Consider the following 11705-nt stretch of genomic DNA (forward strand, 5'->3'; position numbering starts at 1 on the left):
CTCTTGTTGTTTCCTGGGCGAGTCGAAACTCCTAGGAGACCGCGCAGGTCTAACAAGGTGAATACCTGGGTTTGCTCCAACTCCCTGCTACTGTAAGCAATGTTGTAAAGATCTTCACTGGGGCTTCCCTGGTGGCGCAGCGGCTGAGAATCTGCCTGCCAATGCAGGGGACACGAGTTCGAGCCCTGGTCTGGGAAGATCCCACATGCCGCGGAGCAACTAGGCCCGTGAGCCACAACTACTGAGCCTGCGCGTCTGGAGCTTGTGCTCCACAACAAGAGAGGCCGCGACAGTGAGAGGCCCGTGCACTGCGATGAAGAGTGGCCCCCACTCACCGCAACTAGAGAAAGCCCTCGCACAGAAACGAAGACCCAACACAGCCAAAAATAAATAAATAAACAAAATTTTTTAAAAAAATTAGAAAATTAAAAAAAAAAGATCTTCACTGTATATGCCCCTAATTGGTCTGTGTGTGTTACCCTAAGGCATGGCTCAGGAATGAAGACCATGGGGACACAGTGTGGTCTCATACTTAATCGTCCGGAGTAATTCGTTTTAGCTCCACTTACACCAAGTCCTCAATACTGGGTGATTGAATGACTATCAACACCAAGAAAGTCTCAGACTCTGTACTGTTGGAAGAGTCTTTCATTAGCTTTCCCTGCTTTCACAGGAAGCGCAGACCAGTATTTAAGGTAGGCCAAGAAGCTGGATCAAGGGGCTGGATTTAGGATTTACTGCACAGACAATTCCCTGTTTCAAGAGAACACAAATATAGAGAAGGCATTTTGAGAGATTTGAAGGCAGGTCACCAAGTAAACATAACAGATCAGTGAATATTCCTGTCCTGGTTTTCTTCTACTTTCTTACCTAGGAAGATGCGTTTTGTCCTCACGTTGAACATTTTTATTAAAAAGATGGCTTTGGGCTTCCTTGGTGGCGTAGTGGTTAAGAATCCGCCTGCTAACGCAGGGACACGGGTTCAAGCCCTGGTCTGGGAAGACCCCACATGCCACGGAGCAACTAAGCCCGTGCACCACAACTACTGAGCCTGTGCTCTAGAGCCCGTGAGCCACAGCTACTGAGCCCACATGCCACAACTACTGAAGCCCACGCACCTAGAGCCCGTGCTCCGCAAGAAAAGAAGCCACCGCAATGAAGAGTAGCCCCCGCTCGCTGCAACTAGGGAGAAGCCCATGCACAGCAACGAAGACCGACGCAGCCAAAAAGAAATAAATAAAAGAAATAAATTTATTAAAAAAAAAAAAAGATGGCCTAACTTGCCACCAGTCAAAAAGACTTGGAAAAATTATATGTAATATTAATTATGAAAACAATAATTTGTCTTCAATTTCCAAAATTTAAATTTATATTATAATATTTAATTTCCAATTACAAAAACTATTCCTCCAAAAGATTCTGACATACCTCCTAACCCTTAGCCCTCAATCTGGGACACAGAAAGTCAGTGCTATAAGTCAAAGAGGGTGAGGCTAAGTGAAAATTCATTGTTTAATGAGATTTAAGGACCGAAAATGTAAATTTAAGGTCTATAAGGAGAAATAATACTTTAAATATTGGATACTAGGCTTAACGGTAACTGTTTTTTACTAAAATAGAGTTCCCAAAATGCATGGAATATTCATAATCACTCATTAAACTTCACAGAATATTCACAGTCACTCATTAAGAGAAAACCAAACATTTTGGCACAATAGTCTGAAATTGAGGCTGTAATCAGAAAGGAAGACCATCTTCTGCAAACTCTTTGCTTTGGGCCATGTGGGCTGGACAGACCACACACCCCTCCCAGGTATGAACTTTTAAATTAGTATACGAAACAGTTATTGACCACCAATGATTTTGCATCACCGATGGTAAACTTTAGATTCTGAAGCTGGATTGGCAAGCAGCTGGCACACATGTCTGCACTCCCCCCTCGTATAACGTGCAGACAGTACTGATGGATGATGGCAAGCTCTCCTGCAGGGTGGGCACGTGGCCTCACTGTTTTCCATGAAGAGCTGCAGACTGGTACTCCAACTGATTGCAGCTGGTGTGGAGGATGCAACCTAACTTGTGGTGCGAGAATATGCAGTCACAAAACCCTCCTTTTGATCTGCACACATTCGTAAGGATTATTTTAAGTGACCTCCTCACTATGACTGATTTTAACATTCCAAGGACTCTTCTTCCCTTTCTTCCTGATCTTCAAGGTCTTATTACTAATTAATGTGTCTATTTATCTCAACCATTCATGGTTTTATCCAAGGTGGCTGCATTTTCATTCATTTTGACTGTCTACAGAGCTCCTGAAGTCAGGAGCCATTCTGGAGGGTTTCTACAACTCAGGGACATATGGTGCACACACCGCCAATTATGGGCCTAAAACACAAGTTTTAAACTCTAGGGAAAATTTTTATAGCACGTGCATAAGTGGGCACGAAACGGCTAAAAACCAAACCGACAGGAAGTCAGGGGGATCATTTGATAGTGACAGATACTGAAATTAACTGGAGAGTAAAATATCTGAGTAAAAAGGGAAGGATTTTTTTAAAGTAGTCTTTAATCTGGAACTTCCCCTTTGCCCCCAATGGAGAACACTTGTTTATATAAGTCTGCCTGTTAAAAAAGTACAGAGAATAAACTGTCCAGGGCATCAGACAAAAGTGGAAGCAGGGGATTTTACAGAGCTGTATGGGAACTGCACGAACACCCTTAATACCCAGCATTTTTAGGGATCTGCTCAAAAGCCAATAGAAAGAAATAATGAGCGATTTTAGCACAGAGGATGAAGACTCTCATCTTAAACTCTGAAAAGTATTAGCTGCAGAAATGGCTGCTGAGGAGTCTCTGTAGTTGGTCTATCTACCCTGATAGAGGGAAACGCAAGCCTTTTCATGATCGCCAAACAACAAATTTCTTGCACTACAAATAGAGAATAGAGGTGTGAGTTCCACACCTCAAAGGTAGGCTGGCTATTCTAGGAACAAAGTCCCTTTGATCACTTGATGGGCAGAGGGGGCTTGATCATATGGCCCATGCTTGTGTTTCCCAACCCACCTCGGAAAGCACGGAAAATCTATTCTCAGAGAAATTAAACCACACCCTAGAATTCCTTGCAATTCATGGGTGGGGAAAAAATGTCCTTAGGTGATTACTGCCTGAAAGGAACATTCTTGTGGCAAGAGAGGGCTGGGCTCCACACACCTGCTCAGCTTTAAAAAAAAGAGCAAATGTACAATCGTTGGAGAGTAATTAATCCATGAAAGGATGCATTGTGCCCTCATGGTGTTTGCCCACCTTGAAGCATTAATAATTATTAACTTCAGTTTCTTTAACTCAAGGCGACAATGTTCTATTGAGCAAGGCTGGCCACAGAATTATAATGGGGTGTCCAGTAAAAAATAAGGCCAAGATCTGTAGTTCCCTCTGGCCTTTCTTCCCCCAATTCAATAATCTTTTATTGAATACCTACTATGTCCCAAGGTATCCTATGGGAAAGTCAAAGGAAAATGTATAAAACGTGGTTCCTGTACTCCCAAGAGTTTACAAGCTTTCAGAGAGATATGAATATGAATCCAGTTTAGTTCAAGACACTGCATTAGCTGCCAAAACAGAGGCAAGAAAAGAGCACTGGGGCCACCCGAAACCTGGGTGTCAGAAAGATACTTTGATACAAGTATTTAATGATGCTACTTGTTCCTTTTCCAATATTTCTTCATGCGCAAAACATAAAGTTAGGTGCTTTGGGCCATAATGAAATAAACAGGGTATGGCCTCTGCCTACTACTGTCTATTGGATAAAAATTTCTTGAGCATCTACACGTGCCCGGCATCAAACAGGATATTTTGGGATGACAGATGGTTAAGCCTGCTTTTCACCTTCAAGGAGCATCTGGATTTTTTTTTTTTTTAATAAATGGTTATGTATATGCTGTACTATGTGTGATCTTGTATCAGGTCAAAGGACCTTAAAGGAAGGACTATTTTTTCATTACTCCTGGACACCAAGCCGAGCTTACCTTGGCCTTACTGAATAGAACAAGGAATCTGGTGAGAGGCCAGATGCTATGGTAAACAGTCTCATCAAAAGCAATCAAAGCAGGAGTGAACCTTTCGTGGTCATTTTGCACATCTGCCGATTTCATTCATACCAACTCAACCCTCAGGGGCCTTAAGGGGCAGAACCCCAGTCACTGGCTTTTTAGCACCTTGTACAAAGTGTAACAGAAAGTAGGCAATTAGTAGATATCTGATGAATAAAATAAAGAATCTCTAATCCCTAACCTTCACCATGGATGCCTGCTCAAAAATGGAGAGAATATTGCAAATATTTCATATATATGAAAATCAGTGATTTTTAAAAAAATTACAGAATAGGAAGATAGGAATCAATTTGATTTCTCCCTGCTTCAGCATCACTAGATGTCCCATGTCAGGTTCTACCCACAAACTCATGGGAAGAGGCCAACTAGTAATTTCCCTCTGGCATGGAGCAGGGTATAAACTTGTATTGTTGATACACGTGCTTTGTTCTGTTTGCCAAACTTTGTGTGTGTGTTGAGGGGGGCGGGGTGTGGAAGGCAATTTCTCCCCCTGAAGTATGCCCAGTATTCAGTCTCCCCTGGACCGACTCGACCTCCAGCTGACTTAGTTTTGTCAAAAAGGCTAAACATAGAGAAGATTCTTGAAGCACATACAGTGCTTTCCAATACAAACTGTGATCTTCAGAATGCCACCCAGAAAAACCTGTTGTACATGAAGAGTGTGGGATTTCTTAGTAAATTGTTGCCATCCCATTGTAATCCACTACAGTAGAAAGGGCTTCAGGAATAAAGCATTTGGAGGTTTCATCAGATTGGATATGGGGTCTGGAGACAATGACCCATCTCACTCATCTGACTCCCATCCTCAAGGTCATGCTAAGAGATCATGTGATTGAGAGACCACACAATGAAGTCGTTTTGGTTCCTCTGGATAGCAACGTGGCCACTTCTGTGTGCAGAAAAGACCTCTATCTTTGACACCATCACCACCTGTCTGCTGAGAAGCCACGTGGAAGGGAGGGAGGGAGGGAAATTAGGAATGAACGAAAGTCCAGGACAGACTCAGTCTCTGCCCCCAGAATCCCTGCAGAGGAGGAGGAGAACTTAGTACTATTGGGTTAAAATTACAATAAGCATGAGTGATAACTTGAAAACAAAGTCATCCCTCGCTTTCTTGGGGAAACGTTTCTTTCTTTTGATTAGTCTCACCTGGGGCCAGACCATTTGGAAACTAAAACCCTATAAACCTGTCTTATTTCTCAGTCACCTGTTGTCCTCTAATTCCACCTCTGAGTTCAGGTCTACCAGCCTAATTTGGGGTTTCTTTGTGAAATGCCTGCTCTGCACTAATCAGATGATTTTCCCTCAACTGACCTTGTCATTCAAAAGCCATAAGTCATTTAAAACGCAGTTTGCATCCACAAGGAAATAAAAGGCAGAAATAAATTTGATTTTTTCGCATCTTAATTACTCCCCCAGGCACTGGCTGCTCTCATTAAACTGCCTTAAGTCTTGAACGTGACATTTAAACTAAGAAGTCCGCACTTCCTTCCTGCAGGTTTTCATTTTCTAACCAGCAATATTTGTTGACCCTCACCTTCCAACTCTGCTCTAAAGTGGAGCAGGGGTGACCCAGACTCAGTGGGGTCAGTCAGGCTGAGTAGGTGTGAGCTTGTACAGGTAGGAGGCTGCCTGGGCAGCAGCAGGTAAAGAAGGACCCAGGACCCTTACCTGCCCGGGAGGAGGGGTGGGCATATACTTAAACACCTCTAAATGGCTTTCAGGCATTAAATGAGTATTGAGAGCCTTCGTCCTACACGGCATTACAGCAAGAGTTTCCTCAGGAACCCTAATGGGAGTTTACAGAGGATGATATCTCAAAACAGACAGATAAGCTACTGCCAACCATTCAAAACAAGACCACAGGAAAGCCAAGCCACTCTCGACATCTATTTTTTTTTTTCCCGCCAAGTGAGTCAGTTTTGTAAAACAGGACCGTAGGAGCATGATTCTTTCTTCTTCCATAATGGCCCAAGAAAGTAGGTGGATCTGCTTAAGTAAGTGTTAGTAAAGAGTAACACCACCTTGCATCCAGCAGCCCCCTTCTCTAGAGCTGTGAGTGTACATAATACACATCGTGACAGCAGGTATCGTTGTTCACAGGTGAGCTTGATCCTTAGAAACAGGACCCACTGAACAGATGACCCATGTGAAGAAATTAAGTTAACCTGGGATGTCGCTCAAAGACCTTCCAGCATTTCTCCATCTTGGAAAACTGACATCAGCCTGCAATAGTCACCAATGTGGTGCTGGTATCGGTCCTGGATCAACTGTGGGCTGCATTCTCATCAATACTCTGATGTGCCACCACACGGCTAGGTTTGAAGGCTGTGGGTTCCTGACACCCTCCTCAAAGGAATTCAGTACGTACAGTACCGAGTTCCAGAAACAAAAGTCAATTTATGGTCCTGAGCCTGCCCTCTTATCTCCTCATGGGAGAGATGTGATGATTCAAAAGAGAATGTTGGTAATGCTTGAAAAATCTTCCTCAAATGAATATATATATACTAGTTTGATTTATTTTAAATGGTACCAGATGCTCTTTTCTTTTTTCTGTGTTCCCTTACGCTAATTTTATTTCCTAGATTTTTCTCCCCAAAGTTCTGAAAATAAAAACTTTTTTTTAAGAGCTGGCACCTAGAACCTCTGAGATTCCCACCTGGTTTATGTTTTATATAATCCAGTGGTTTTGTCATAAAAAACTGGCCCCCAAACTTGATCGCAATCAACCCAGATGCTAACGAACATTCTACCTGAGTCACATTGTTACAGTGGGTGACCGGGGTTTCTCCAAACATTATGATTCTCACCAGGAAAGTTTTAGTTCCTTCCCCAAGGCTCAGGTGGTGTTCCTGGGATCGGGCCAGGCCCATTCCTACAGGGTGTGTGTGTCCCTGCCACTGTCAACAGCTTGGGGCGGCTTTTGCCTACATAACTAATCTCTGCATTGGATTCTGCTCATCTCACTCGAGAGCCTTTCAACAACGGGGTGCTGCAAATGTATTGTTATTATTAGCCCATTTTGGACAATGACTTGGAGTGGAGTTCACAGCGAGCGGCTTGCGTAAGATCACTTCACCTGCAGGTGAGACAGGCACAGCATGAACTCGATTTTCTGACTCCAAAGCCAGTGCTTTCCACCAGCCTTCCCAGGCCTGAGGCAGACAGATACAATGCCCACGTTTTACTCGCATGCCCTGCCTGCTCCCTAAGCCGGCTGATGTGCCCTAGGTGTTTGGAAGCATAGACTTTGGAAGCAGACTGCCACGTATGGCCGTGTGACCTTGGCAGGTTACTCAGCTCTTCCTATCTCTGTTTCGTCATCTGTAGATGGTAATTCCTCCTTCCTAGAGCTATTCTGAGCATCAAATGAGTTAATACGTCTAAGTCTCTTAGCTCCCTGCCTGGCCCATAGTAAATGCCATATAAATGGGAGCTCTTCTGAGCTGCCTCATTCATTTAGGGAGTGAAAACTGTAGCCCAAGAGCCTGCGGTCGCCCTACGATCTGGAGGATGGCTGTCTACTCCGCATAGCAGGCGCCCAACTCGATACCAGAATAAAGTAGCGGTGCCAGAAAAAGCCCACGTTAGAACGCATCACAGCCCGTGATGCTTTGATGTTCAAAGTCAAGTGTCACAGCCGCTTCCCCCTGCGGTCAGTTCCCCGCTTCTGACATCAACCTGGAGGCACATGAGCTAAAACAGAACCAACAGAGATGACCCGACTGAAGGAAAGTCTGTTCGGAAAGGCTGTCAGCTTTTGAAAAACAGCAGGTTGCTCCTTTCCCTGATAGGAATCAGTTCTGCTCTAATAGAGGGCCATTTTTACCCCCCAGAATTTGAACTCCATGCACAACTCAATACCTTAAAAAAGGCATTTGTTTTTCTTGGGCCTTTGAGAGGGACTTTAAACCGGACTTTAAACTCGGGCCTTTGAGAGCAGTGAAGCAGTGGAGAGAGCTTTCAGTTTCAGCATGCTACCATGAAACTACATATATATTTTTTTCTTTAAAAACCCACATCTGAGGGTTCCAAACCATGTGCAGCACCTCCTGCTACTCTGCTTTTGGCTCCAAAGCCTAATCGCCATCATGGTCCCAATTCAGGAGCCCTTGCTCCTTGGCCTCCCCATCTCGTTGCCTCTTGAGATTCTGTAGCATAGCCTCCTGGAGCCTTCTTTTCCACGTTTAAGTAAACGGGGAATTTCAGGATTTGGAGGGAAAAGCCTGCTGAAGACACTTCAGAGGGACGGAGAGAAAAAAGAGTACCAGATTATAAGAGGACGGGCACCAGGAAAGAGCGACAGCTTGGCATTGCTTCTTGGAAAGACGCCTTCCGAATAGCCAATCCCAAGCAGGGCACTGCTTGTAGGCTTGTGTGCTGAGCCCCAAGTCACAGAAATTTACACAAAGGCACGAGGGCCTTTGGGCCGACACTGGTGCCCGGAGGTAGGGCTCTGAGCCTGGGCCTGATGGCTTCGGTACAGGTGGCAAAGACCAAGGTTTCTGGAAGAGGCCTCGGTCCTGCCAGACGAGCCCCGGAGTCGCACGCGCACACACACAACCGTACTCACCGTGACTTCGGAGGCGGCGGAGGAGGCGAGAATGCCTCGATCCCACTTTTGTCCTTGGGGAACTCAAAGGCAAACGAGGCCGATTTGCTCATCCCGGTCCCGGCTTTGCTCTTCGGCCCAGAGGCGCCGTCTGTGGGGCGGGGTCGGAGCCAGGTGGAGGAGCTGCATGGGCCCATGGGGCCACCGTCCACCCCTCTCCCCCAGCTTTGGCTCAGCAAGTCCTGCTCCACCTCCTCCTCTTCCTCTATCCGGCACTGGCGGCTCCAGGCGCCGGTCTGGTACCGGGGCCGCCTCTGGTCCGAGGCTGACGTGGCAGTGGCGGGCGGGGGGCCCCTGGCAGAGTCGCTGGCAGGGACACCGTTGGCCCGGCAGGAGGAAGCAGGGTCAGCGGGGCCCCTGGATGGAGGCTGGGGCCCAGTGACGCCCGAGTTGCCTTCGCTGAGGCTGGGCTGGGGGGAGGCCGATGGGGACACCGGGGACCCTGCGGGGCTACTCTTGGACAGTTTGGGAGGGATGGCAGGCCTCCCCTTGGGCGTGCTCTCACTGGCACCGTGATGGCGGCTCTCCCTCGAGCTGAGCCCCTGCCCAGCCGAAGGCTCCCCTTCGCCTGCCTCAGGGGCCTGGCTCAGGGGCCCACGAGGCCACTGCACCCCCACCGAGGAGTCAGGGCTGCTCAGGTAGATTGTCCGGTGGTCTTCTTCTGGGTGGGCCGCCATGACTGTGATGGTGGCCGCCACCTGGGGGGCCACCTCTGGGCCTTCCCTGTCCTGGCCCCAGCCAGACGTTGTTTTCTGAGCCCAGGTGTTAGCCATCCTCACCTGGCCCTGGCCCTGGGCAGCTGCCGCCTGTTCTGCCTTGGCCTGTGGCCTGGAAGGCACTGGAACAGCCTTCTTCCTCTTGGTGCTCTCAGCATAGATGGGTTCAGGCTGTGCAGTCTCCCCGGGGTGGGATGGGGCCTGGGGCTCCCCAGTCAGCCCCAGGCACCTGCTGGAGGCCACCCCGTGGCAGCCAGAGTCCTGCTGCTTCCCCGGCCCAGGTGCCTTCATGAGGGAGCAGGAATCACTCTCGTGCTGGGGGACCAAGGGGCTGCTGGCGCGGCTACTGGCACTCCCGCAGGAGAGGCCATCCGAGGAGCTGGCAGCCTCCGAGGTGAGGGACTGCTTCTTGGGGCCCAGGCGGGGTGGGTTCTCTGTCGGGCCCTGGCTGCGGCACTCCCTGGGGAAGCTCAAAGCCCGCCTCTCCTCCTCGGTTGGCTTCGAGCACATCCCCTGCTCCCAGCAGGCCGGCGAGCAGTCCCCGCAGCCCTGCCTGCGCCCGGAGTCCTCAGCCTGTGAGGCGTCCTGACCACCTGGGCTCCCAGGGCAGCAGTCCAGGATGGAGCAGTATTCTCCCCCTTCGCTGTCCCCTGAGGGCGAGCACCTTTGATCGCTGTCATCCTCCGAGGGCAGGGATTCCCGCAGGGGCTGTGCAGAGGGGTAGGGCCTGGGGCCCTTGTGGCAGCCAGAGGTCATCTCAGCAAAGGCAGCCAGTTTCTGGCGGAAGCTCTCCTGAGGGGAGGTCAGCTCTTGGTAGGGAATCGTGGATTTATCTTCTCGTCCAAGCTTCTCATCGGGGAGGCTCACTGGGTGGAAGGCGACACTCCGTTCCCCCCGGGGCTCTAGGCTGTGCAGGCCGACCATGGCATAGGCAGGGGGGCAGCGAGGGTGCCCCCCGTCTGCCGGGGCCAAGGGCCCAGCAGGCTTCTGGACGCCTCGGAAGCTGCCCAGGTAAACTACCGGCACATCTTCCTGCTTCGGGAGGGGGAGCTTGCCGGGGGCTCGTCTCCAGATGACCTACACAGCCCCAAGGTTAAAAGACTTACATTAGACCTTGTCAGAGAAAAAAGGAAGAGAGAGAAAGTGAGAGGGCAGGGCCATGACACTGTAAACTGTCTTCCGAGCCACCATGAAGCAGGCGGGCAGCGTGCCTACCCTCTAACCTCCCCACAGCCTTCTTGTCATCACTGGGGGCCCGTGGAGCCACTGGGCTTCCCGTAACCTGCACTCCTCACCCCCGTCTGTAATTCTTTTGGCTTAGGTCTGTGAGGTAGGGGGGGAAAAACGCCAAAGAATAACGTTTTGCCTTCTCCCTCGAAACTGCTGGACGAGATAAGTTCTCCCAAGGGCTTCGAAATAGAGTTTGGGGTTTTGTTTAATTTTTGCTTTGTGTTCATTAGTGTTTTGATAACATTGTCACAGCACAAAGAAAACAAAGCCATAAAGCTTTTAAAAACACTTTGGGGGGCTTCCCTAGTGGCGCAGTGGTTGAGAGTCCGCCTGCCGATGCAGGGGACACGGGTTCGTGCCCCGGTCTGGGAAGATCCCACATGCCACGGAGCGGCTGGGCCCATGAGCCATGGCTGCAGAGCCTGTGCGGCTAGAGCCTGTGCTCCACTACGGGAGAGGCCACAACTGTGAGAGGCCCACGTACAGCAAAACCACCCCCTCCAAAAAAAAACAAAAAAAACCCAAAAGACACTTTGGGTGGGTGGTGGTGGGGTCGGAGGGCAGCAGGGTGAGGGCCGCTCTCCGAGCTGGGTCTCAGCTCCCTTGCTTCGCTCTGAGCTGTGCTCTTTCTCCCAGTTACAGGCAGTGACCTCAGCCGAGGCTGCATAAGTGGCTGGACTAGTCGAGCTAGAGACAGCGATGTGGGGTGGTCATTCCCATCACTGAAATCACTGTCCCCTCCTCCTTCCCCTCTAGTCTCCCCTATCCCCAGTTTTAAAGCAGTCTCAAGGCAGGGTCAGCCTCTGGCTCCTTTCCAAGATGATTCAGAACAGAAAGAGTCCCTGGTTTACATCTGTGAAGGTCAAAGGTATCGAGAAAGGCCTGGGGAATGGTTGTAACCAGCTTCTGCAAAATGGGGCGGCTTTGAAGGGGACAGGAAGCTGAATGCAGCCCCAGGAGATGGCTCACCTTAGTCAAGCCTCCCTTGATTTAAAACTGACCTCTGATCTCACAGACGCTCACACACCCTTCCTGACC

The 11705-nt window shown here is 49.0% G+C and overlaps 1 protein-coding gene across 3 annotated transcripts in view; it reads right to left on the reverse strand.

The window, feature by feature from the left end:
• Positions 1-11705, reverse strand: part of PRAG1 (PEAK1 related, kinase-activating pseudokinase 1) — a 53220-nt gene that overhangs the window by 35838 nt on the left and 5677 nt on the right. For all 3 annotated transcript variants that reach the window (XM_073798525.1, XM_073798526.1, XM_033848789.2), the window contains exon 3: positions 8683-10514. In XM_073798525.1, the coding sequence (XP_073654626.1) occupies positions 8683-10514 (1832 nt within the window). The remainder of the gene's footprint in view (positions 1-8682; positions 10515-11705) is intronic.

This window comes from Tursiops truncatus, chromosome 21, assembly GCF_011762595.2.
Source record: "Tursiops truncatus isolate mTurTru1 chromosome 21, mTurTru1.mat.Y, whole genome shotgun sequence".
Classification (NCBI taxonomy): Eukaryota; Metazoa; Chordata; class Mammalia; order Artiodactyla; family Delphinidae; genus Tursiops; species Tursiops truncatus.